Source organism: Podarcis melisellensis (assembly GCF_964234715.1).
Source record: "Podarcis melisellensis genome assembly, chromosome: 15".
Lineage (NCBI taxonomy): Eukaryota > Metazoa > Chordata > Lepidosauria > Squamata > Lacertidae > Podarcis > Podarcis melisellensis.
The window spans coordinates 37,948,634-37,975,532 of record NC_138532.1 but is presented as its reverse complement, the minus strand read 5'-3'; the positions used below and the strand labels follow the sequence as shown (position 1 = coordinate 37,975,532).

The following is a 26,899-nucleotide window of genomic DNA, read 5'->3' as shown; positions in this document are numbered from 1 at the left end:
CTCTCAACATTCCATGGCTACTGAGCATGTTCAGGCCTCATTCAGTTTCTTGGGAGGGGGAGTTGCCCCTAAGGTGTATTTCAACCCACTCCCTCGCCCCAAAAACTAGAGGTTCTCTTGAGCATGCTGATACCTCCCTCTTCTTTCCAATAGCTCCATTTTAGCTTCATATCTGTCGGCACTCACCACCTGAGTTTGACACTAGAGGGAGTGATCATTATTATTTAGATGTTACGTATGTAAGTCACGGCACAAGAGGCATTCCTTCCTGTGACAAAAGAGGGGAGAATACATTTTCTAAGAAAGCACCTGCCACTACAGATTTAGAAGTACTAACTTTCAAATTCTGCTGCCCAGTTAATTGGGGGTGGGTACCTCTTAAATCGGGACGTGGATGGCGCTGTGGGTTAAATCACAGAGCCTAGGACTTGCTGATCAGAAGGTCGGCGGTTTGAATGCCTGCAACGGGGTGAGCTCCCGTTGTTTGGTCCCTGCTCCTGTCAACCTAGCAGTTTGAAAGCACGTCAAAGTGCAAGTAAATAAATAGGTACTGCTCTGGCGGGAAGGTAAACGGCGTTTCCGTGCGCTGCTGTGGTTCGCCAGAAGTGGCTTCGTTATGCTGGCCACATGACCTGGAAGCTGCATGCCAGCTCCCACGGACAAAAAAGCAAGATGAGCGCCACAACCCCAGAGTCGGCCACGACTGGACCTAATGGTCAAGGGTCCCTTTATCTTTACCTTTACCTCTTAAATCAATCAAAATATTTTTAAGCAACCTAGTAATACAACATCATGCATATTTGCTAGACACATGTTCCACTGCATGTAACAGGGCTTACTCCAGAGGAAGTGTGCTCAGGATCACAGCCTAAATGTCAAATCACTTGTTTTTGATTAGATGGAATTTACCAAGCATAAAGTCAACTTCCCATATTCAGTGCTGCTAGATTTCGTACCCCATCCCCTCCCAAACACCAAATATATGGTATGTTACCTGTTTTCTGAGTGTTTTGTGAAGCTGGAGAAGCAGAGAAATAAGGAACCTGCCCCCTGGGGCCGTGAAAGATGGAGGACACTGGAATCTGGGCTGGAGGGAGAGACTGGGCCACAACCTTCTCTGAAAGCCGTTGCCCAGCCTGGGAGGAAGGATGGCAAGACTGAAAAGGCTGGGAAGAGGTGGGAGGCACGAGTGTCGGGGCGTTCTCGACAGGCCCCTGTATAAAGTCACTAAACTCGTCATCGTCAAGAAAGGCAGAGGTTTGGGAGACAGACACAGTAGAATGGGATGGCGTGGGATGATCTGCAAAATGGAATGAACACACACACATACGTACACACAAAATGGAAACAAATGAGGACAACGGCTTTTTGCTAAGGATAATAAATAAATATAGAGAGAGGGAGGGAGAGAAATGGCCATTTCTAATGAAGGCAGAACAAGTTTGCTGGCAATGTTGATTCCATGCCAAGCGGTATTGCTCAGTGTTTCGTAAACTGCTGCGCTGAGGAACATTGCTGCATTGAGGAGGTCCTCCTGAGAGTTCCCCTGCCCTCAGACGTTCAGGTGGCGGCAGCCCAGGAGAGTGTATTGCCTGTGGCAGCCCCTAAGTTGTGGAACTCCCCCCCCCCCTTCAAAGGGGGTCTGGCAATTTCACTATACAGTCGTACCTTGGTTGTGGAACGAAATCCGTTCCAGAAGTCAGTTCGACTTCCGAAAACGTTCAACAACCAAGGCACGGCTTCCGATCGGCTGCAGGAGCTTCCTGCACTTAATCGGAAGCAGCGTCGGACGTTCAACTTCCAAAGAACATTCGCAAACCGGAACATTCACTTCTGGGTTTGTGGCGTTCGGAAGCCAAAACGTTTGAGTCGCAAGGCATTCAAGATCCAAGGTACGACTGTATAGGTTTTGTCGTTACGTTGAAGATGCACCTCTTTATCCTGGGATTTGCCACCTGAGACGCATGTTGTTAGTACCCATCCTAATCTTGTGACTAAGTTTTAAAGCTGCTGCATTTGTCCTGTGAAGGTGTATGGAATGGAGGCAGTAGTGACTGACGCTTATTGGGACTGGCAGGGTGGAAGGCAGGGAGTCCAGCAGTAGGTGGAGCCAATTAATTCTGGTTCCCTTCCCCTAATAATAATAATAATAATAATAATAATAATAATAATAATAATAATCCTTCTCCCTGTTGAGTTTTATATGGGTGTTGCTATGATCCTGTCACAGTTAAGCACCCTTCAGTCCTGCTGATTTCAAAAGGAGAGGTTGAATCAGTGAGATTTATAAGTGCTTAACTCTGGTTTCAGTATGTCCTTAATGTATTAGCAAATGAAGAAACAAATAAAATTATTATCAACTAGATAGATGCTAAATGGTTTTTATGAAGCTGCATCTCATTATCTTAGCCCTGCCCTTGTGGCCTCCAGAGGTTTCTAGACTACATATCCTGTTGTTGTTGTTGTCATTAATTTATTTATACCCTGCCCTTTTTCCCTGATGGGACTCAGGATGGCTTACAGATAAAAATAAGAACTGCTAAAAACATAGAAAAAGCAATTACGCATTGACAAAATTTAAACTATATGTGTGTGTTAAATCTATTTAAACCACACAAATAATTACAATACAAAGAGCACGACACCAGCCCTTTCATTAAAAGGAGTTGGTTTCCAAAAGCTTCTTGGAACAGGAAGGTGTTCACCTGCCAGTGAAAGGACAACAAGGAGAGGACCAGTCTCGCTTCGCTAGGGAGGGAGTTCCAAAGTCTGGGAGCAGCTGCCAAAAAGGCCCTCTCCCACGTCCCCACCAAGTGTGCCTGTGAGAGTGGCAGGACCAAGTGTCATCCCTGACCATTGGCCAGGCTGGCTGGGTCAACACTAGGAGAGCACCAGCTCAGGGGTTTTCATTCTCCACATCTCCAATGAAAAACATAATACCTGAGTTTTTTGGATGTGATGTCGGCGTGGGGTGCAGCTTCGCATCTCTGGAAAACCCATCCAGATTCCCTTTAATAGCTTCCAGTGCATCGTCTCTGCTCTTCTCACCCATCTAAAAACAGAGACATTAGAGCGTAAGAAAAAGATGGCAGCTGGATCAGGCCAAAGGCCCCTCTAGCCAGTGGCCAACCAGTTGCCCCAAAGGAAAGCCTGCAAACAGGACCCCTCCTGTGGTTTCCAGCAACTGGCATTCAGAAGCACCCTACCTGACAGTGAAGACATGACCTGTGGTGAAACTCTTAACGGCATGTGAAAAATATGTTTTAAACACTTTTTCTTCCCCTAACAAAAGCCAGTTTTGCATCTCAGTGGCAACCTTTATCAAGAGGCCAACCGAAACAGTCAAACTAAAACATTTTTTTGTCCGGGAGAAGTTTATCATTTCATATCTTGCTTTTTGTTCAGCCTTGTACATTTCAATGCTCTGCACTGTTTCATTAAAAGGTTACATTTTCTATCAGCTGTGCTCATTTTCCCAGCTCAAGAGAAAATATGTTAATGAATTTAAAATCCGATAGGGTGCTGCTGAAAACACCCCTTGTCAACAGACCTTTGGTTTCACACTGCTTAAAAGCCGCAGCTTTTGTTTCTGCTCTTCAAACTGGCGCCTTTTTCTTTCTTCTTCGAAAAACTTTTGCTGGTGTTCATATCGTTTCCTGCAATGAGATACAGCCCATGCCATTTTTTTTAAAAGGATTATTATTTAGGTCCTATGCTTCACCACTATTTATTTTCCTGCTTTCCGCAGCTAAGTATTACATTTCTTAAACCAGAGGTAGGGAAACTTCTTCCACCTGAGGGCCACATTCCCTTCTGTGAAATCTTCTGAGGGCCATGTGGCCTTGGTGGGTGGGGCCAGAAGTAAAAGTGGGTGGAGCAACCCATGTAAATTTTACCTTTGTGTCCTAGGCTGGTTTCTATACGCATTGACATGACCCTTCCTCTTCTCTATCTAGACAAGCAATAGACATTGTTCAAAGACAACACCAGCCAAGTAAGCACACTAATGGGGGGGGGCTGCACTTGACCCCAGGCTTGCCTTAGGACAAAGTAACACTGCCCAAGACCCAATCTTGTTCGAGGCACCCTTAATCTCCAAATTCAGACGTGATCTTCACAGCTGCCTGGCATGATAATGTTCCTTGCTTGCTTGGAAGAAGAGGGGTGTTTGTGTGAGTTTAGAACCCTGTGGTTTCTGAAAAGTTGGCATGTAGCCTGCTGTACAAAGGTCAGTCATCTCCTTTGCTCCGCCCACTTTTGCCACTGGCTCCACCCACCACTGGTATATCAGCCCCATATGGTTGCCCACAAAGGAATGTTCTTCTTGGGCTACAAAGGCACCCCGCCCCTAGCATAAGGCCCCTAACGACCCTTCTCATCTCCATCCCAACACTTGGTGGGGACAGCTAAGCATCACTTACTGTTGCTCTTCCACAAACTGCTTCCGCATGTCCTGGGTGTACTGAGGAGCTGCTGGGCGCATTCCTAAGAAGGGCGCCTGCCCCATGTATGACATCCCAGCTGCTTGCATCGGGCCCAGATTCATGCCACCCTGGGAAGCAAATGAAACATATGGCATTCAATTATTTAATGTTAAAAATAAAAAAAAACCACCTTGCTAAGAGCAAGCAACATTGGGGGAAGCCAACCCAGGAGTCTGGGAAAGGGATGCAGCTCAGTGAGAAAACACCTACATGGTGTGCAGAAGGTTTCTGGTCCAATCTGCAATGGCCACAGGACCTGCTGCAACAAAACACTGCAATGGTGAAGGGTTCCTGCTTTACGGGAGTTCCAACCAGCCACGCACACTTCCAATACAGCTTGTCCCATTCCATCCAACTCCCGTTTCAACTTTCTGTCACCACCGAGGATGCTTCGTCCTTGTTGCCCTCTAGCATGCTTCCCCCAAGATTCTGTGCTCTCATTGGGGCTTGCTGTGTAAAGAGTTCCTCATCCGCTCCCCGTAACACCCAAGACACAAATAGGATGCTTGGTGGTGGCAGAGTGCCTGCACCAGCAGTTGACAAGGTGGGGCACTGACCCAAGGGCCACAGGGGCTTGAAAGGGCATCTCACCAGCCCAACCTGGCTCCACTGCTGTTCACCAAATGTGTGCGCGCTCTCTCTCCCCCCCTCCCTCTCTCTTTTAGCAGCAAGCTCATTTCTGAATAAGAGCTCAGCTCACCCATGGTGGCTGCCCTAGCAGCGTCTGAGTAGGACTATAAATCTACAGGCTGGGGCATTGCATTTGAGTAACTTCAAGATGGCAGGTGGCCACAATGGATAGCAGCCAAGCTTAGCTCCCATTCAAAAGCGCTCCTACCTGCCACTGCTTTGGCACGCCTGGGGGCAGGCAGTGAGCATGTGGCCCCATGCCAAATGCCAAGGGCCCCCCAAAGTATGACACTGGTTGTACTCAGATGGTATTCTGAAAAGCCTCACAGGGTGGCTTTGGTGCAAGAGCAAGGATAGGAATTAAAATATTTTATTTATGAGAAAGAAGCTTAGGAAGGGGAAGCCTGCCGGGCCGCTCCCTTAGGTTTCTCGCATAAATCAGCAAACTCCACTCCTCCTGATACAGATCAAAGCCCAAGAGCTTCCTGTTGACTAAGCACAAGTCTCAAACCTGCATGGTCATTGTTCCAGGAGGCATCTGAGAGCCGTAATTCATTCCAATCATGCCCTGCATGTTGGGCTGCATGACTGACACCATCGAGAAGCCTTGCTGTTGCATGGGAATCATACCTACACCAAGGCATGAAAGGTTTGGTTAGGATTCCCTGTTAGATCTAAATTTTATTAATCCACAACTACAAACATAGGCCACCATCTGGCCCAACCATTATTTCAATATTATTAATCAACTGATTATTTTGCTTGATTATTTAATGTCTAAACCGCTTAATATATTTAAAAAAAAATCTAAGCAGTGTACATAAAAACTGAAAACAACAAAAAATTAAACAAAATATTACAAAAATACAGCTACTTATAAAAATGTTACATTAATACAAAGTGATATGAATACTAATTCATTTTCCTTTGGACACACCCTCCCTCTCAGCCTCTGGCTTCTCACCCAGGGTCCAAACAAACTCTCAGCTCACCCACAAAAGTCTCACAATGAGAAGAGTTCCTGGAAACAGCGGGTAGCACCCTGGTCTCTCAACTATTTTTATGGGCAAACCCAGGTTGGATGGTACTTCCTCAGGCTGCTTACAGCTGTGTCCCATTCAGCTGCGCTCCCACACCCAGTTCCAGGTACAGTAGGTTTGTTGAGTTTCTGAGGGGGTCCAGAGGGTGGGGAAGGGGGACCCCCTACATTCACAGCTCTTTCTTCCCCCACTGTCTCGTCCTCCTCCTTTACTGTCCCATGGTTAAGGGATTGGGGATGGGCTGCAAGATCACATACTCCTTCTGGGGATGGCTCCAGATTTAGGGGGGAGGCCCTGGACACAGTGCCTTGCCGCAGGTTCCCCTTCTTCTGCCACCGGACCCAACATATGGTGGCTGGGGGTAGCTCCAATCAATGCCAGGTTGCTGGGGCTAGCTGCCATTTTTAATTTCACACATTCCCATTGAGGCAGGGTCGTTCTTGGCACATTGTGGGAAAGTGGAGCGGCAGGCAGACCCAAGCCGCCCAGGTCAGGTATCAGAAGTGGGATCTGCCCCAAGTCTGCCAGGCAAGGATGCCATTCTGGGATCCCTTCCTCCAGCCCTTCCCCTCTCTGCAAGTCTTAGTCACGATTAAGGGCTGCATCATTACAAGCCTTGATAATGGTTAACCTAACTGGGGATTCCATTAGGAAGAGCTCTGAAGCCAAATAATTAGAATTGACCTTGGTCAATGGCAGCACTGGCACATTCCTTAAGAACAGTTAACACCTCTGGGGAAAGCACCTGAAATGTAACTCTGATTTAAGAGACGTATCTGCACCAGTCCTGCACTGTCAGGTGTCCTGGCATCTCCCCAAGGAAGCCTTGGAGCTCCACTTCTATGGATGAGGAACCCAAAGATTTTCTTTACCCTAAGTTTCAACACCCTCATCTTGAGCATCACATATCGGGAAGAGTCAGATCTTAAAACAACAACAACAACAACTCTGAGAGATTTAACACTTGCAGTTTTGAACCTCATTCAGTTCTAGCAAAGAGTCCTCCAGATGGTGTCGATTTCCCATCAGCCCCAGTCGGCTTGGGCCCAACCAATCAGGGATGATGGGAACTGGAGTCCAAGAACATCTTGGAAGGCCGCAGGTTCCCCTTTCCTAATAATATACTTTGCCTTCCCCTCCCATTAAAGTTTGAACTTTTACGTACCCTGAGGACCAAGACCACCCGCAACAGGAAACATGAAGCTGAAACAGAAAGTGGTGAAAATCGTGAGTCTTCCATTTTGAGTAATAGTGCAAGCACTAATGCAAAACATTGCCTCAACTGTTTGGGGGGCAAGTTGGTAAATGAATTGTGGCTGGCAACTCTCTCCTGTGCTGGAGCTGTCTGCAAACAGAGCAGTTTAGTGGAATTTCCTTACTGTCCATCAGGCACAATCCAGATTCGAAGCTGGGTTTCGTTCTCATTTCCGCATTCATATGTTCTATGAAAAGCAGTTTGTTTTACTGTTTCATTCCATAAAATGGAATTAGAGTAAAGAACTTTTAAAACAATAATAAAAGCATTTTACTCTCATTATGTTTTATGGAACAGAACAGTAAAACAAGAGTCAAGAGTTAGTCAAGAGGGCCGGAAGCAAGTTTTGCGATTGTGGTTTGAATTTTGAAATTGTGAAATGAATTGTTCGTTAGCAGTTTTTACTTCACAGGATCAGCTTGGAGTTCTGTAAGACATCCCAATATGTGTGTGTGTGTGGGGGGGGAAACACTGCCTCACAGTAAAGGCGTCCAGGGGACCAGCCCTTGCAAACCATGGTGCTCTTCAACAGGAAGGCGTCCTCTTCAAGTAGCCCCCCAGGTCTCTCTCTGTGGCCCTTGGGAACCACCCTAAGCTCCTTCGCAAACATCCCTCTGCACCCCACGGCCACAGTCCTCACCAGTCCTGCTTTGCACTCTCCTTGAGTGTTTTGCTTGGCTGGAAGGTGTCCTTGAACTTTGATAATGCTTCTGATAATGCTCTGATAGTGCCTGGATGCAAGACAGAACTAGCCTACTATACTAAAGTAAGATTCACATTCATTGCTCCGCTCACGATTGCATCTGGCCCTGTCCACCCCTGGCATGCGGCCCCCAGAAGGTTGCTCAGAATGGAGTGTGGCCCTCCATCTGAAAGCGCTTAACTACCTCTGTGTTAAAGTCCCAGGATAGTCTCTCCTGCCCTTAAAAACCAGCAGGTGCACACTGCTAAGAACAAAAGAATAAGGGCATTTGATGAACGCTTGCATTAATCATAAGGAACCCGCCACTGAGGTCAACATGCCCAATTTCAACCTACTACTTGCTCAAACTGGTGCTAATTCAAACCTACATGTCACGTTTAAACTCCCCTGCGGGAGTCACACATCTGCATCAGCGCTCCACACGCACGACCCCCCACCATCCTTCTGTGTCAGGATCCTACCGCGAAAGAGGAGGGAGGGAGAGAAGGGGCAAAACCATGACTTGATCTGAGGGGCTCGTTGCCATTCCAGACAGCAAGCAAAGAAAGGCCGAATCATTAAACATACATGGCTTTCCAGAGAAGCAGTGACTTATTTATAAGCAGCTACAAAGGAGAAAATACACTCCTGCTAATTAGAGTCAAAGAGAAAAGAAGACACAAGACCAACATTTTCTCTGATGCTAAATCAGGAAGGGCCGTAACTCAGCGGTGGAACATTTGCTTGGCATGCAGAAGCTTCCAGATTCAATCCCTGGCATCTCAAGGTAGGGCTGGGAGGAATCGCTGCCCCAAACCCTGGAGTGCCACTGCCAGTCAGTGTGGACAATGCTGAGATAGATGGACCAACGGTCTGACTTAGCAGAGGGCAGCACCCTACCTTTGCTTATTTATAAAATATATTTATATACCGCCAGTATGCCAGGCACATTTGCACCTGGCCTTCAACCACTTTCGACCATTCTAGGGATCATTGGATCTGGACTGTTTTCACACAGTAATATCCCAACCTGTAGAATTCTATCAGTTCTATTTTATCTGCACCATCATAATGAATTCTCGAGTCCACACATTCAACTGGAAGAGATACACCAGTAGCTCTGGTAAGAAGAAGAAATATTAACTTGAGTGGGTATAAACCCAACATTCTCTAAAGCCAACAGAACCTTTTACTTGTTCACCTACACATAACTGCCTGTCCCAGGGCAAGTTGAACTCCCAAAGGAATGTTCGTAGGCTCCAAGAATTATGCCTCTTTGAAGTTGGTGGAATTTTAAGCAGCCTAGCCACGCACAGCACAGCAGCCATATTCTCTCTGGGAGAGTGGCTAACCGATATTGGGACTGCAATCCAAACCCTCAATCCACCAAGCTGGTTTAAAAACAAAAAATAAATAAAACTGGGAAGAGGGATGGACTGATAAAGCACTCTCAGCATCTCAACCTTCCACTTGCTGCTCAAGTGCTGCACCAACCATACCCCATAACAAGAAAACACTTAGCCTATACCCAACACACTTTTATCAATTAGATAAAGCCATACACTTATGTAAATAAAAACAGAGAAGTATCTACCCCAAGAAGCTATCTAAAATAGGCAATGGGGAAGGTGGACAGGAATGTCATACCTTTGTAACCTGTAGTTTAACCTCTTTTCAAGGAATATTGGTAGCAGAGGGGCTTGGGGTTTGACTGAGCGCCGGCACAGGAGATGTAGCTGTGATTCCTGCATGGCAGGGGGTTGGACTAGATGACCCCTGGGGTCCCTTCCAACTCTATGATTCTAAAATCACTCCTCCCCTTCCTCAAAGTTAGTATTTGCCCCGTAGGGAAAAAATACTGGCGGCCATAAGATACCTGTATGTTTTGCTCCATGGGGCAAAAAGCAGTTTTACAACACAACTTTTAACAGGGAAATGGCTCCAGGGTCAGAAGAAAGGGTTAGATTCTCCCTTACCCAGCCCTGCAGTTATGATTGAAATTGCTCAGCCACTGCTATTAATAACCTTTAAAAACAATGGTAGCCCCTGATCGCGGCTGAGGATGCAACTCAATTTGACATGGGAACTTCAAGTCTAACCTATCTCATATGGTTGTTGTTCAGGAAGCATAATCTGTGGGAAGAGATAAACTAATGTATAAGTGACATTACTGCGCTATGGGTTCCTAAACATCCATTTAAATTACACAGGAGGGAAAAAGAATTATTAATAGAAAAAGGACTCCAGAAGACCTATACCCTGTCCTAAAACAAACCCAAGTTGTACTGTATTCCTCCGCCTTGAAATTAAACATAAGTTTTTAAAAAATAAAGAATTGAAATAATAAATTCCTGAAACCCAACCTTCAGCATTTCTCCCCCACTTTAAAAAAGTGGATAGTGGAATTCTGTACTTGTTATCCAAAAATGTAAACTTTTTTTTAAAAAATGGACTCCTCACCCATTCTCTCTCTTTCTCAGTTTTATATACAGTAATTGATGGGGAGAGAGAACCTATTTTTCTCATCTATCTATAATTTACTAAGGGGAGGAATCTCACATTTTCTCTCTAATTCTCTCTCTCTAATTTAATAATAAATAAACTGATAAATGTTAAATGCCTAATAGACAGATATCTGCCCAATCTTTACATTCAGCCAGAAAGGCAACAATGAACACATGATGTTCACCTTACTTCTAGAAGAAATAGGACACTCACAGGGTAAGCCTAACCATGTCTCCTTAGAAGTAAGTTCTACTGAATTCTGTGGGGCTTACCCCCAGGTAAATAAGATTAGTATATCAATGTATCTTGCAGCACCTATTGATTAATTAATTAAATTTCCTCACTGTCCTTCATCCTAGATTATAGGACTCCTGACCTAGTATTATTAACCAGAAGCCTCAATATTTTGTTTTGAGTACTTGCTTAAAGACCCTGTGGAGCTCAGTCAACTGGTTAGCAACCATTCACTGACCGGATGTTAAATACTGGGTGTTAAATACTTATAATGCTATTATGTTAAGGATCACCAACCGGATAAGGTATATAAGCCCATACAACACATTCTTAGGTATCCATCAGAATGGCTTTACAGTATTTTAAGACGGCGAAAGATCCACCCGCTCCAACCATTATCCATAATTATCTGAGAGAAAAAGCAGATTAAGTACACACACATTATGTATGCTGTTGTATACTATGTGTGTGTTGCCTATGCTGAGTAAGACTCCACCCAATCAATCACATTTAAAGCATCTGAAAGAAAATATTTAAGATAACATAGGCAAGTAGCTAACATACAGGCTGCGCATTGCCACTTGGCCTATACGTGCAAATACTAATATCTATAGCCTGTGCACTATGTAGATAGATACACACATATATAAACGCTCTCCTTTGGATGGAAGGGCGGGCTCTAAATTGAAGTAACCATGATGTACGTGTTAGGTATGATGTGGGTGCCTATCTTCTCCTTCCTCCTAGGTATTCTCCTATATATTTAGGTTTAATTGGTGCGGGGTGGGGAATATCCCCCCCCCCAAAGGCTTTAAAAGTCGCTCCAGGGATCCTTGAATAATCCGAGATGCCAAAGTCACCTGAGAAGCAGCGCGCCTCCCTTCCCGCCTCCCCTCCGGCCGCGGGATCCCCTCCTACCTGGCAGGCCCGGGGCTTCCTCCGGCGCCACCTGCTGCTCCCGGAGGCGGCCCGGCGGTGCCCGGCAGAGAAGCGGCGGCGGCCGGGGAGGTGCTGAGGGAACCGCCGCCGCCGCCGGCTCCCTGGCCCGACCGCAGCGCCATCTTGCTGCCCGGCGACTGAGGCAGGAGCCCGAAGCAGGGCCTCCCTCTCGGGCTCCTGTCAGCTGGGCCGCCGCCGCCGCCGCCGCCACTTCCGGGGCAGAGCCTCCTCGCCTCGCCCCCGCCAGGCCCGGCCCACCGGCTGGGCAGCGCCCGCCTTGAGGGGCGGGAAGGAGCGGGGTCTAGCCGCCCTCTTCTCTCTCCCCCACAAAGTGGGGAACTGAGGGGTCTTGTGAGGCGTAGGGAGAGTCACCCTATAGGCAGGGGTGGGTGGTCGCTGTAGGTGCCCTCCAGGTGTGGGTCAGGATGGAGGCTGCTATTACTCATCCTAAAGGTCTCTCCATCCCCACCCGCTCTGCTTTACCAATAATTAGAATTTATTTCTAGTCTTTTCATTATCATTATTATTACCTGTTTCCGTTTGCCAAAGCTGTCCTGTGTCTCTTCCCCCCGCCCCCTCTCCTGGGGGGCGGAGAAAGAGGTATAAATAAATATAATACTTTTTAGCCGCCTTCTCTCCACAGTCACCTCAAGGCACACACAGTAAAAATAAGTTTTAACACATGCCAAAAAAAAAAGCCCTGACAATACATTGAAGAGTAAAACAAACTACAGTCAGAAAGATGTATGCGTGTGTTTTTTCTAGCTGTAGACCTAAAGCTCTTTGTAATATATATAAAGATTAGAGATCTAACAACTATAAAGATTTAACAAGATGGGTATATAGTTCTCAGATTCCTATATGTATTAAATATACAATATTGACAGCTCATATACAGATCTAAATGAGCAAGTATCTATAGATATACGCAGATTTCTCAATATATTGCATGTTTTTTTCCCTGAGGTGTATCTAACGAGGCCTTAAAATAGATCCATTCAGATCAACAGACATGACCAACATTTTATGTGGACTATTGTATGACTTAGGTGGATAAAACCCCATTATTAAATTCATAAAAGAAATAGATGCTGAATTTTTAGTAATAGGTGTGTGTGCCTGCAGAGGTGTTTCTCATTTTGCTACCCATTTCTGAGTCTTTGGAAAGATACTGGTAAAATATATATTTCTAGAATGGAGAAGGAAAGCATTCTTAGCAGTGTAGGGCAGGCCAAAAAGGTTCCACACCTCTGCTCTATAGAGACATCTCTCTCGTTATGGTGTATCTTTTCCTTTGAACAGCTTAACCCAAAAAATTGCAACAAAAAATGAAGAAATATTTAGGAACATAAGACGCAAGGCATAGCGAAACCATTTGGAGGCAGTTTATTGGGAAGACTTACAGATTTTATGGCCGATGAACCTGTGTAAAGCATGTAAATTTGTGCAAGAAGAACACACTCTTGGGTATTTCCATCCACAGATATTTTACTGTGGATTTAAAATTCACTCTCCTGTGTGTTATAAATTTGCAGCATCCAGCCTGCAACGACTGTGTCTTACACCTTATAGCAGCTACAGAACCTAATACTGTATAGCAAGCAGGAATGGGGAACCTGTGGTCCTCCGGATGCTGCTGGAGTACATGGGAGTTGGAAACCCAACATCTGGAGGGATCCACAGGCTCCCTATCCCTGCTTTACTTGCTAGACTGGGGTACAAGAGAAAGCAATCTGAAGGCATAAGTGGCAGGGCACCCCTTCGGCCCTCCTGTCTTCCTTTACTGACATGGGAAGTCCCCCTGAGCACCCAGGGATGCAAGAACGTTTATCATCAAGTGAAGGAAGATGAGCCACTTCTGCCATTGCACTGTCGTCCTTGAAGCCTGGCAAAAAAATGTCACAGCACAGGATGGCCTGACCCCCCCAACAATGGCAGGAAAGAGCTTGCTTTCTGCCAAAAAACATAACAGAGAGAGGCAAAATAATATAAAAAAGCTCTTTGTTCCATCAGTGGTCCGTGTGGCTTCCCAGATTCCTACAAATAACATAGCATCCCTGCTTATTTTCAGCAATGCTTCAAAGCGCTGCATCAGTTTTCTGGAACAGTCTGTGCCTGAGAATTCTCGGTTTTGGCTTCCTTGGAATCTTTCTTCACTCCTTTCTGAGCAATTCTCCTAAAAGGGAAAAAAGTACCTTCATGTAACCAACTTTAATAACAATCATCAGGCTCTCATAGCAGTCTACCAGCTGTCAACAAAGCAGATTGTGTAGAGTGGGGCCTACAGTTGTAGAGTGCGCTCTGCGCATGAAGATCCCAGGTTCAAATCCAGCTAAAAAGGGGCCTTGAGTATTGCTAGGTAGAACGGGCAATGCTAGGCTAGATAGACTGATGGTTGTGTTCAGTCTAAGGTAATTTTTTATCTTCAATATTTCACTTCTGGCAGAGTTTAATACAGAGCTGGTGCTTATGTAACTTGAGTATAAATATGAGCTACAGAGAACTAAAGCACTTTGCCTACCTGCTAATAAACAAAAAAGCTGGCATGAGAAAGCCTATTTAAAGGTTTTTTTTAAAGCTAAGTAGAAAGGTGTGAATGTTAAAAGCAGTCAGACTTGAGGATTTATGTGAAAAGCACTAACTTGGACAAAGGGTTCACACGCCAGGAAAAGGGCACTTTCTGGGCTCCATTTGGTTCCCGTGTTGCCCAAATGTTCAGAGGGCAGAACTGTGTGGATGAGATTTGGCAGAACTGACAGATGCTCTCCAGGCTTTCAGATAAAGTACATTCTCAGTCCTATCTGGAGATGCCAGTGATTGAAGGTGGCACCTTCTGCATGCAAAGCAGATGCTCTACCACTGAGCTACATAGGAATGTATGAAGCTGCCCTCCAGAATTGTCTACTCTGGCTGGCAGTGGCCCTCCAGAGTCTCAGGATGGAATGTCTTTCTCTGTCTCCTGCAACCTGATCCTGTTAACTGGAGATGCTGCTGAAATATGGTTCCTCCCCAAGGTGGTTCTACCTTCTCTCACACTGAAGCTCAGATCTGAAGACACCTCCTCCTCTCTCTGTGTTTTCTTCCCAATTCTACATTCCACTGAATGTTACTGAAACACCCTTCTTATGCAGCAGCAGCAACAACAACAACAACAAATGTTGGTAACTGCTCTTGGTCACTGACGTGCAGCTTGCAAGAATCAGCTTTGCAAAGTCTCTTTCTCTCTGCCTTGACGTGGTAGAGGGGAAAAGAACAGCAGGAGACTGTGTGGGAGCCAGATTTTGGAAGTGCTGTTTTTAAACCTGAATCCCTTTTGAACACCAGAAGGCCATGCTCTCTCCAGCTAACTCAGGAGCAGAATCGAATTTCAGGGTAAAAAACTCACACCACCATCTCCAATCCAGTCAATGTAAGATCACATTGAGTGAAGGACAGGTGGACAGTACATAAGAGAGACATGGGTTAAGATGTTTGAGAGACTCGTGGCTTGTGCATTAACCCTGAAATTAAGCCATAATCAACAGCAGTTTGGGTATACGTGAGCATCCCCACTGTCAGAACGGGGCCCAGATGCCTCCCCACCTTCAAGAAATCTGAAGGGCTCTCCTCTCAAGGTCAAACACAGATCCCCTCTCTATGAGCAGCTGGGTGGTTGCCATTCATTGAGAGGCCCGGCAGGTTGGTGGCTTCAATCCACTTGTGCACAGATGTTAAGGAGAAAATATCCTGAACTAGGAGGACAAAACAGCCCATCCATGCCCTCTGCTCATTCATCAAAAGATCCACAGGGACAAATCACTGTTGAAATTCTGTCCCTTGATTGCAAACTCTTCAACACAGAAATGTTGTATAACTTTGACAGGCATGTAGCAGTGGCTGATAGCAGTGGTAGTTCTAAACATTTGGAGGGCATGGCCTCCCCCAAAGAATCCTGGGAACTGTAGTTTGTTAAGGGTGCTAGAACTTCCTTCATATACCCAATAAATAAGCTACAATTCTCAGAGTGGTTTAACCACTAATCTCTCTTCCCAGGGAACTCTGGGCATTGTAGCTCTGGGAGGAGAACAGATGCATGAATGGTCTGATTCTGCTTCATTTACCTGGATAAATAGAACTGGGAATAACATTTCTCACACTCTTTTCCTCTGTCCTGCAGAACTGGTTAAGTGAAATTACACCTCTTTCCCCACCCCTCTAAAAGCTTTTAACAAGTAAAATTCAGCTTACTTTTTTCTCTTGGCTTTCCGGCGTAAGAACTGGGGAGATGTAAGAATGTGTTCCCTTTCCAAAGGCTTCTTAATCAACTTCTTCTTTTGCTTGCTGAAAATGACATTGGGGCAAGGGGAGAGGGGGAAAGGAAAGGCTTTCAGGAGAGCAGAAAACCCCACAACCAGCTGAAGGTGGTTTACATAGAGCACAGGCAGGCAGCTTAAGGTCCTTGCCACCCTTCTGTACTGCCCCTGCCTGGGGGGCTCAAAGCCACTCCCACTGCCTAATTCTCAACCACTACCAAACACTTCTACCTTCCCTCACTCCACTCTGACCATCACACTCTTGCTCCCCTCCGCCCACCAAACTGCTCAACCTCCTACTGCATTACCTCCTGAGTCAAAGAGCATCAGCATTCCCTTCCAAGAGCCAAAGAGCATCAGCTGCAGTACCATGTCCCTGAACCAGCCGTCCAAGATCACTAGGACCAGAGCAGCCACAAGTGACCAGAGCCCAACAGGTGTGGACAAAAAAAATAAAAATGAGGGAGCAGGGTGAGGACTGGTAGATAGGAGAAACAGAACTACTCCTGGTGCTCTTTCACCATCGTTCTCCTATTTGGCTCGATCAAAATGCTCACTTACCTTTGAAGCTTGCGGAAATGTTTTATGTAGTCTGGCACAGGACATCCAGCTCGCTGAATGACACTGGCGATACTGTAAGGAAAGAAAATGAGGGATGGCAGAGGTGCAGGGAGGGAGGAGAGAGTCAATAATTCTCTGCCAAGTTTGTTTCAGTCAGAGGAGCAAGAGCACCACTGTAGAAAAACTTGATCTGGCAAAAGTTGATATTTGCTATAGGTTACTGGGCCTCCAAATATCCCCAGAGTCAGCCCCCCACTATGTAAATACACCAACCTCTTAGGAAGAAACTATAAGGGAAGGGTCATGGCTCAGTGGCTTTCATACAGAGGGTCCCAGGTTCAATCCTGGCATCTCCAAGAAGGGCTGGGAAAGATGTCTTGTCTGAAATTGGAGCTCCTGCCAATCAGTGTAGATACTATTAAGCTAGGCAGAGCAATGATTTGAATCAGTAAGAGGCAGCTTCCTAAGTCCCTCTTGGGTTCAAAGGCACAGGAAAAGGGCACTTGACCACCCCCACAGTTGAAAGATGAAAAGTGGCTTTGGCAGAGGGGGCCCCCTGCCATTTATGATGAGTTTTGCTACAAGATTATCCTCATTCCAAGTCAACAGTAGGAGGGGAGAGCTGCTAAAGAGCTCCTCCCAATGCCTATGTAATTGCTCACAATGGGGGAAGAGCCCTTCACCAGCGAAGGAGCAGGCAGAGCCAGTCAATGCTGCAGGCTCTTCAGCCCTTACTATTAAAAAAGCAAAAGAAAACGAGTCGCCAACCAGGGACCAAAATCGCAACGGAAACAAGCAAGCGGCAAAAAGTCACAGCAACAGCAGTGAGCAAGGGAGGTACCTTCGCAGTAATGGCTTGTCGTCTTCAGTGAAGAAGGTGATTGCTTTTCCAGTGTGCCCTGCTCTTCCTGTGCGGCCTGTGGAGGAGGAGGAAAGGAACATATAAGCAAATCTCCCTTTTGAGCACATGCCAGCACAGAATAAACATTATAAAGGGGGTTCAGCTCCCAGCAGCCCAAGCCAACATGACTGAGAACCCTTTAGGTGTCACTCAGGGGCCCAAGATTCACAAAGCATTGCTTGCACACTTTCAAGAGTATCGCTCCAGCTGAGAAAACAAACTTATCATTCATCTATCTATCTATCTATCTATCTATCTATCTATCTATCTATCTATCTATCATCTGTGTGTTTTTAACTGCAAGACACCAAAGACTGATTGTCCGGACCCCACCTGTGCAAGGTATGGTTGTGCTATTGTTCTCCCCATAAGGTGAGCCCTGTGGGATCAGGCCAAAGGCCCATCTGCTCCAACACCTGATCTCACAGTGGCCAACCAGATGCCTCTTCTGGGAAGCCCACAAGGAGGACCTCCCAACCTTTAGCGGGAGTAGACAGAAGTCTGAAATAGCCAAGAGCCGTGTGATGGAAATGCGCAGCCCACACTCACCGATCCGGTGGATGTATTCCACAGCGCTACTCGGGAAGTCGAAATTAATAACCATGTTCACTCCTTTGAAGTCGATGCCTCTTGCCAACAGAGCAGTACAGATAAGGACCCAAATCTTCCCTGCTCTGAAACTGTGGACGACACTGTCTCTCTAGGGGAAACAGAAACGTGTATCGTGGTTTTTCCCCCCTCCAGCTTCACAAAAGCCACAATTACACTGCGGCTTCTATAACGCCAAGCTGGCAACACAGAATTGCTCAAGCTGCATCAATTCCTGGGTGCGGGTTCCTCCCCTGACACCTGCTTCTAAACATGTCAAGGAAAACGGAGGAACAACCTAGCGGCTCAGACTTGCCTTCCGCGTTCAGCAGCGTTTCTCCTACCTGCTGTTGGGTCCTGTCTGCGTGAATGACGTCCACGTTGATGCCTTCATAAATGAGCTCGTGGAAAAGCTCTTTTGCCCGTTCAATGGACTGGACAAAGACCAAGACAGGTGGTGTGAAGTCCTGCAAAGAGAAAGAGGGAAGGAGGGGGTGAAAGAAAGCTTGGTGGCTGATCACATGCGAAAAGGGCCTGGTAGCATTATTGAGATAGTCAGCCATGATCAGCCTTCCCCACCCTGCTGGCTGCCAGCTGTTTCGGGCGACGGCTCCAATTGGCCTCTGCCAGCACAAGCTTCACAAAGATACCCAGCAAAAATGGCCTAAGTATTTCTGTGCCAGGGAGTTTGCAATCAAAGCACAGAATGTGAACAGTGATTCAACCCCGGGGATCTTAGGCATATGAGCAGTGCACAGGTGGGCTGCTTCATTCTCTTTCTCCCTGGGCTTCCCCAGTCAGCATACCTGTGCTGGCGAGGGATGATGGGATTTGTAGTCTGAAACATCTGGAGGTCCAAAAGTTGGGGGAAGTCTGATCACAAAGGTCAGGAGACCCAGACCCAGGGGTAGCAACTCGTGCAACGAAGCCCTATCTATGTTTAATTGGAAGCCCCACTTGTTCCAATGGATTGCATTGGGTGTTAGTCAAACTGGGAAGTGCAGTTTGTTAAAGAGCGCTGAGAGCTGTTGGGAGAACACTATTCCCTTTGGACAGCTGCAATCCCTAGTTTTCTAGGAAGGAGGACTGGCCGCCAAACCACTCTGGGAAACAACCTTTTTCACAAGGCCCCTCATCGCTAGCAGTTTCCCCATCTCTGATCCAACGAACAAGAGCTCCTGATCCACGGTCTCAGCTGCAGCATTCCTGAAATCAAAGAACAGGTAGGCATTGTCAAGGCTTGAAGATGGACTGGGATTAAAGTTACAGTGGTGCCTCGCAAGACGAAATTAATCCGTTCCGCAAGTCTTTTCGTCTTGCGAAGCACGGTTTCCCATAGGAATGCATTAAAAATCAATTAATGCGTTCCTATGGAAACCGCCTTCAGGCCAGGTCCGGGGACAGTCTGTCCTACGACCTCTTCTGAAGGCCGACGGGGGGCGAAAGTCTTTGCTTCCCGCCCCGCCTGCCTTCCCGGGAGAGCAGAGATTCCTCCGCTGTCCCGGGACGATTTTAAAATGCTCCCGGAGGGCTTTTGAAGGCAGGCGGGGAGGAGCAAAGTCCTGGACCTCTTCTGAAGGCGGGCGGGGGGGCAAAAGTCTTTGCTCCCCCCCGCCTGCCTTCAAAAGCCATCTGGGATAGCGGGAAGCGCTTCCCTGCTATCCCGGACTGCTTTTAAAATGCTGGCGGTGGGGAGCAAAGCCTTTCGGCCCCCGCTGGCCTTCCTGGACCTCTTCTGAAAGCCGGGGGGGGGGGAAGGCTTTGCTCCCCACCGCTAGCATTTAAAAGAGGTCCCCGGAGATTTCCCTATGGGCTTTCTTCTTGCGATGCAAGCCATAGGCAAATTCGTTTTGCGAAGCGCCTCCAAAACGGAAAACCCTTTCGTCTAGCGGGCTTTTCGTCTTGCGAGGCGTTCGTCTTGCGGGGCACCACTGTACTTCAAAAGGAATTGTCAGAGTGAGAAAACTACCAATAGCATGGGTGTTAACCAGAGGTGGGGCTGAGGGCCATATGGTGGGCAGGGCCAGAAAACAACTTTTTCCTCCAGAAGGCTAGTTTTCACACGCACACTCGCAAACCCTTCTCTGTCCTCTATCCAAGCAAGCAAAAGATACTATCAGTTCAACGACGCATTCCCAACCAGGCAAAATCACTGAAGGATGGTGCAAAGCAGGGCTGGTAAGGGGTGTGGCCTAAGGAGAGCTCTGAGGGCTCCCAGATTGATGGGGCTCACTGAACAGAGTTCTTTCCTTTCCTTAAAGCCGTCACAGGATGAGGGAGACCTCAGCAAGGGTGACTTATTTAGAGCAGTTCTGCTCCATCCACGCAGCCCCAAGAAAGAAAGAAAGCACTATTCATACTTCCTCCTCTCTCACCCACCCAGTCCTGTGTAAAGAACAGCACTGGACTTTTTGCAACCTGGGGGGTTTGCAGTATGAGCTGAGAGACAGCTTTAAGTACTCCGTCCTAATTCCACAGTTAATGCACAGTACTCCTTAACACACTTTCCAGCCAACCCTAAAACTTGGCAAGGCAACACCAAAAAGTCAGAGGTCCCTAAAGTTTCCACTATGTGCTGAAGAGGCAAGCAGACTCTTCAGGCTAAAACCGCTTGCCTCTTCAGCAGCACAAGAGACTGTAAAAAGTACGCAATGACAGTGAATGGAACCAAATGGAAAGAATCAGGTCCCAGAGGGGGAAGACAGCAGGCAAAGGGACTTTTCAAGTGTCCTCTTCCTTCATGACAGCCTTAAGGCAAAAATACTCAAATGCTCCACAAAGCTCAAGGAAGTGTGACAAAAATCAACCAGCTTCTCCAGCTAGAAACAGGAAAGTGAGAACATTGAGAGAGAGAGAGAGAGAGAGAGAGAGAGAGAGAGAGAGAGAGAGAAAGGGGCAACGCTCAGTCTTCCACACTTGCCTTGCTCCAATAGAGACAGACACTATGTTGTCTAGGTTGAGTTTGCACCACTGCTCTACGTCGTGGGCAAAGGTTGCACTGAACATGGCTCTCTTGACAATGTGGGAGGTGCACGCCAGGAAGATGGTGGCAAGCTGGTCCCGGAAGCCCGTCTTCCCATCTTCAAATAACTTGTCCGACTCGTCCACCACCAGCCACTCAACCCTAGGGCAAAGCAGAAGGCGGACATTTGCAGTTTAGAGGGGAGAATGATGTACAAGTCTTACACAGCCAGTAGGATCAGACACAGGGCACACCCTTTCCCAGATGGCCTTGCTAAGAATGAATCCTTGAAGTGGTTTCACCCCTGGCTAGTATTAAAGTGAGGTATATAAACTTACATTTACAGTCCACTTTTTCTCCAAGGAGCTCAGGGTGGTGCCAGAGGCTGGACTCAGAAATTTTAGTGCATGTGTCAAACATGCTGGTAGACTGAAGGAACTTATTTTAAATGAGAGCTCTGTTTTTTTACCTGGTCAAATCTATTGCTGGAGGGTCTTGTTTCAGAAGATAGACAAGTCTGTTCGGAGTAGTCACCAGAATATCTATGGGTGGGAGAGGGGGGACATACACACAATTAGCCAGGCGGGGCAATGGAATAGGGAGTGGATTGGAATCTGTGAACTCCAGTTTATGTCCAAGTTACCAAATTTCTGAGACGACTTTGGCCCAAACTTTTTCGCAGCCTCAGCAGCTTTATGGATCATGTGTATTCTGAAGCCGATACCTTCTGACAGCTTAAGCAGCTCTCGGTGTGTCTAAAATATAAAGGAATAATCATTTAATTTTTAAAATGAACATGAATGCCATTTTTTAAAAAAGAACCCAATTATCTTCACATTCAGAGTTATGTTCAAGAGCAGAATAATAACAACAACAATAAACAGCAATGACAGACTGAAGGGCCCATATTTCAGCACAGATCCAAGGTTCAATCCAGCTTCTCCAACTCAAAAAACAAGATTATGTAGCAGATGATGGGAAAGACTTCTGCCAGAGACCCAGAATGGGCTGATGGCAATCAGAGTAGATAATACTGGGCTAGATGGACAAATATACTGGAAGTCAGAACTACCACTGGTATCAGATGCAGCTTTACAAATTTATGCTTGAGCTTGCTTTTTCCTCCTCCCAGCTATTCCTTTTTTCCTTGGATGACATATCTTTTAAAATTGTAAGCCTGAGTTTTTGAAAGTTGCTCTGAGAGCCCTTTCTTTGTCTAAACGGTGGTGTATAAATGTGTAATGTAAATAAGTACAAGGTACCCCCCAACCCCAAGCAAAGTGGGTAGTCAGGGTCTACAAAGACAGACATATGACCATTTAAAGCAACTCACTGTTCTCACCTATTAGTCAACATCTTACTTACTGCCCACTATTCCTTTGGGAAAGCTTACATGACGAATGTACCACATGGGTGAAGCACTTCCCTGTTTAGCTTTCACAACCTGACAGCAAGCATTAAACGCACCGTCAAATCCAATTTAGGGCAAAAATACAATACAATACCATAACATAGTCATACCTGATTGGCAAGCTCCCGCGTAGGGGATATTATCAGTGCTCTGAAACCTTTATTCATAGGTTGTTTCAGGTGTGCTAAAACAGGAACGCCGAAAGCCAATGTTTTCCCTGAACCAGTGGGGGCACAGGCCAGAAGTTCACGACCCTGGTGGGGTGGAGGAGAAAAGGGAATGAGCCAAGGCTGGGTTAGGCACCTGGCACAGTGCTGAAAGCCACAATGGGTGAAAAATGCACCACAGAAATGTTCAGTTCTCCCTGTCATTTATAGTATATAATATGCACAAAAAGGACTTTGGGTAATAATTCAATCTGAGTTCATAACACGTCTGCAAAATAGGTGCCGTCCCCCCACCATCTTGCCGGTGGAGAAGTTAAACAAGGATAACTTAAGGAACATCACAGACTACATCACCGTTTCACCTCAAAGTGAAAGATTAAACCAAGGACGCACATGGAGCATGACAGGAATAGCCTGCATCTGAATCGGTGTGGGAGTCTGGAACCCTGCAGCTTCAATGTTCTGCATGATCTTCTGGTGGACGTTGTATTCCTTTGCAAGTTGCTCAAACGTAGCAATAGGTTCTGGAAGATCTGTTCCCTGAATGTAGATCTTGTGCTTATTTCTGAAGTGATTTACCTAGAAAATTCCAATATGTACATGCTACATTAAAGTGGAAGTCATTATTTTTTAAATTTAAAAAGAAACCCCACATCTACATGCTTTGGTTGCCAGTCTTAAGATTACACTAAAGCACACAATTTTTGACATGTAAACTTTCAGCTCGGGGGTGGAGGGAGACCTAAACATGTCCTGCAAATTTAAAATGCCAGTAACTAATACAACTTTTGAAAATGCAAGCTCATTACTGCAGCAATCTCGGGGTCCCTGGGGATGCAGACTTGAAGTTCACTTGGCAAAACTTTTTTGAACACTTTTAGAAATGTGACTGCTCACCTGCTAGAAATCAATCCCTGCTATCATATGTTCTGAGATGAAATGATAGTCAGGATCCCTTGATCATGCTCTTAACTCGTGCTAACCTTCAAATTCAAACCTCAATCATTTAAGATTAAAGTACATGTCATTTTTTCAGCAGACTTTATATTTAATTAATTAGTTTCATTCACACCCCACCTATCCCCTCCAAGGAACTAAAGGTGGTACACCCTGTTTTCCTCCCTGTTTCATTCTCACAACAACCCTGTGAGGTAGGTTAGACTGACAGATAGAAGGCAACAGACCCAAGGTCACCCCAGAGCGTTTCACGGCTATCACCTGATCTACTTCCAAATCGCTTGCAGGTAGCACACTAAAGAGAACCAACTCACCTTTTCTTGTCTAGCTTGTTCCAATTTTGCTGCAGGGAGCTCCTTCTCCCCCTTGCTCCTTGGAGCGCTGAGCTTTGCTTCCAGAGTGGACATCCACAATATCCCCTCATTTTCAGCACCAAGATTTATGGGGGCTGCCTCTGAAAGTTTCAAGAACATCCATGTATATAAACCAGAATGAAAAGATGAAGACTAAATTGCTGTGTAATCACCACTTCAGACAGGGATGGGAAACTTTTTTTGGCTCAGTGGGCCCGAACTTTTATCTACACCCACCCCTACAGGCCAACTTTGACAGGTAGTGATGATGTTGCCATTTGCCATCGTCATTTATGAGATCCATTTTACCCATATAAATCTGCATTCAAAGTGGTTCACAGAAAAATCAAAATGTAAATAATAATTAGGTTAATGAAAGTTAGGCGGTCCCTCCCACCTGTCAAAGTGGGGCAGTTTGGCAAAGCAGCACCAAGAAAGATTGAACCCTGCCCACTCCTGGCCTATCAGATGATTGACAGGCAGGTTTGGTTTCGGGGAAGTGGCCTTGCGGGCCAAACTTTTTATATTATGTTGGAAGCTACCCAAAGTGGCTGGGGCAACGCAGTCAGATGAGTGGGGTACAAATAATAAAATTATTAGTAGTAGTATTACTGCTAGTGCAACACAAGTCAGCAACTACACCAACTCCTCTAAGCTACCTATTACAATAAAGGCACAACTCAGTACAGGTAAGCCCCGTGTACATCACAGGTAGAAGTAAAACAGGAGATCAGGATCCAAGAAGAATATCCAATCAGCTTCTGAACCCAGCAAGAAAACATTATAAGCCACCAGAAGACCAGCATTGTTCATTATAGCTATATTCTGTTGTTCTTGTGCTGTTTTTTAAGAAAATGCCCCTAAAATTGCTTGGAGTATATATGTGGAAGGCAATTCAGAGATTAATCATACTAAAGTGTTACTCTGCTGCCACAACTGTGTACAAATGAGTTTGTATCACTTGACAACTGCCCATGCTTCCTGGATGCCTCATTAACAAGAATAAAAAAGAATGTATTCTTTTTAAAAAGAACAGCTCACTCATTTACCTTGAGCCTTTTTCTTTTTGCCCCTCCCTTCCATGCTTTGCCCATCTCCTTTTCTCTTCTCTGCAGCCCCCGCCTTGCCCACCAATCCGGGTTCATTTCCTTTATTTTCAGGTTGTGATTCCAATGCTTCAGCTTGGGGTTCACGAAGACAATTTCCTCCTCCGCCATCATCAGAAGGATTGGGTGGTTTTTTGCTTGGGTTAGCAAAGAAGTCAAGCTCTCCCAGAATCTCTGATGCTCCGGCTTCTTTATCCTTAGTTCTGATCACCTGAAATGAAACAGATTCACAACATCCCTGTGGTTTAGAGTTCTTGTCTCCCCAGGGAGAACCAGGTACCATTTGCCATGCAGAGGACCTTCAAATAGAGAACACATCATTTCACCCCACTGTAAAATAAATGGTGCTTCATCCCTACTCCATTATGCCACTGCTTTGCAAGAATAAAATGTGCAGTGTGATAAAAAATACTTCCAAAGGCATAGCTATGTGCGTCTCTTGGAATAAAAACAATCAAAGCGCCTGGTGGCATCTTAAAGACCACTGTAGAGTAAGACAGGATGGGACAACCTCAAGCCCATAAACCAAAAATGGCCCTTTGTGCTTCTCTATTTGACCTTCAGAAGACTCCCCAGGCCATACCTTTCATGAGCTATACTTTACTGCCTCCGTGAGTGATTTTGGCTGGCTGGAGACAAATGGCAGTTGCTTGGGGGGGGGGGGGAGAGAGAGAGAGAGAGAGAGAGAGAGAGAGAGAGAGAGAGAGAGAGAGGTGTGTAGAAACTGGTTTAACCAGTGCTTTTTTCTGGGGGGATGCAGGGGTATGCATACCCCTAAACATTTTGTGAATCTTTGTACTTTTGCCCATTTACTGTATTTATTTTTCCCGATTTGATCTATAAAATGGTCATTTTCTTGAGTCAAAATGAGAGTACCCCTAAACACTTTTTAAAGAAAAAAACCACTCTGGGTTTAACCATATACTTGGTTGCATTTTACTTCCATTTACCCCACCCATTTTTTTTCTTCTGGCCCTGCCCACTACTGTCATGTGGTCCCCAGAAGGTTGAGAAGAAGGAAAATGCGTGGGAAGCAAATTCCTCACTCCTGGCAAAAGCTCTCAGCCCATTTTTGTCAGGGACATGAAAATTAAACTGTCCGTAAATGAGAACGAGAGAATAAGACTGAGACTAAAATAATAATAAGAATAATAAGAAGAATGGAACCAAAGGCTCCTGGGGGCGAACAGAGCGCATTTCCCGTGGAACTAGGCCCAAGCACGAAAGTGAAGCCAGGGATGAGGCTTCCAGGCAGGGGGAGGTTTGCTGTCTTTTTGCCCCCCCCCCCTTTTACCTTGAATCGCTCCGCGTCTCTCCTGAAGCGCTTCACGTCGAACTTGGCGCCGGCTCCGAGCTTTCGGAAGAGCTCGTGCGAATCCATGCTTCCCGACAGGCACCGCGCGGCCCGGAAGGAAGTGCCCGCGTTGCTCGGCAACGGGGGACTCGGAGACCGGGCGGGAGGGGGGCGAACCCGGAAGAAGAAACGGAAGTAAGGCGGAGCGGTTCCGGTCGTAGAACCATAGAGAGAGGGTAAGGAAATTAGAGAGTCGCTTTTCTCTTTATAGAGATAGGGGAGGAGAAGATGAGGTACGGCTAGCCCTACGTTCCGGGTTCCATATGACGCCCTCACTTTGACTAGAAGCTCCTTTTGTGGTTTGGCATCTATCTGCACGCCTCGGGAGACGACGGAAGACTGCGCCTTCTGGGGGTAAAGTCAAACCGCTGGCAAGTTACAGCACCTGCTTTGGCTTCAGAGACAAAGTATGTAAGCTCCAGTAAAGTCAATAGAACTTTCTTCTGAGTGGGGTTTTATAGGCTTCTACAGAATAGAC

General features: G+C 46.2%; 2 protein-coding genes across 9 annotated transcripts in view; both read right to left on the bottom strand.

Annotated features, from left to right (window-relative positions):
- SYNRG (synergin gamma) overlaps positions 1–12,023 on the bottom strand; it is a 54,733-nt gene extending 42,710 nt beyond the window's left edge. For 3 of the 8 annotated variants that reach the window (XM_081890156.1, XM_081890158.1, XM_081890157.1), the window contains exons 1-7: positions 11,749–12,023; positions 7,320–7,357; positions 5,626–5,744; positions 4,422–4,552; positions 3,551–3,656; positions 2,941–3,052; positions 995–1,300 (exon numbers count right to left, since the gene is read on the bottom strand). In XM_081890156.1, coding sequence (XP_081746282.1) covers positions 995–1,300; positions 2,941–3,052; positions 3,551–3,656; positions 4,422–4,552; positions 5,626–5,744; positions 7,320–7,357; positions 11,749–11,891 — 955 coding nt within the window. In that variant the 5' untranslated portion in view covers positions 11,892–12,023. The remainder of the gene's footprint in view (positions 1–994; positions 1,301–2,940; positions 3,053–3,550; positions 3,657–4,421; positions 4,553–5,625; positions 5,745–7,319; positions 7,358–11,748) is intronic. The other 5 variants (XM_081890159.1, XM_081890160.1, XM_081890161.1 and 2 more) reach the window with 2 other exon arrangements.
- A 1,117-nt stretch (positions 12,024–13,140) lies between these two features.
- DDX52 (DExD-box helicase 52) lies at positions 13,141–26,502 on the bottom strand. The gene is made up of 15 exons (XM_081890389.1): positions 26,362–26,502; positions 25,011–25,278; positions 23,923–24,062; positions 23,045–23,230; positions 22,595–22,738; positions 21,717–21,828; positions 21,543–21,615; positions 21,032–21,235; positions 19,227–19,317; positions 18,456–18,578; positions 18,073–18,223; positions 17,464–17,539; positions 16,623–16,694; positions 15,997–16,089; positions 13,141–13,945 (listed from the first exon to the last, which is right to left on the bottom strand). Exons 1-15 carry the CDS (start codon positions 26,446–26,448, stop codon positions 13,861–13,863), a joined length of 1,905 nt encoding a protein of 634 aa, XP_081746515.1. The 5' UTR covers positions 26,449–26,502; the 3' UTR covers positions 13,141–13,860.
- Positions 26,503–26,899: the final 397 nt, after the last annotated feature.

Bases quoted from the DNA above. Each gene is read 5' to 3' on its own strand.
- DDX52 (XM_081890389.1), bottom strand. From the start codon at position 26,448: ATGGATTCGCACGAGCTCTTCCGAAAGCTCGGAGCCGGCGCCAAGTTC. The intron at 21,236-21,542 runs GTAAAAAAACAG...GCTTTGCCCTAG, and splicing joins CCAGCAATAGATTTGACCAG to GGTTGAGTGGCTGGTGGTGG. The intron at 13,946-15,996 runs GTAAGCTGAATT...TTTCCCTTTTAG, and splicing joins CGGAAAGCCAAGAGAAAAAA to GAGAATTGCTCAGAAAGGAG.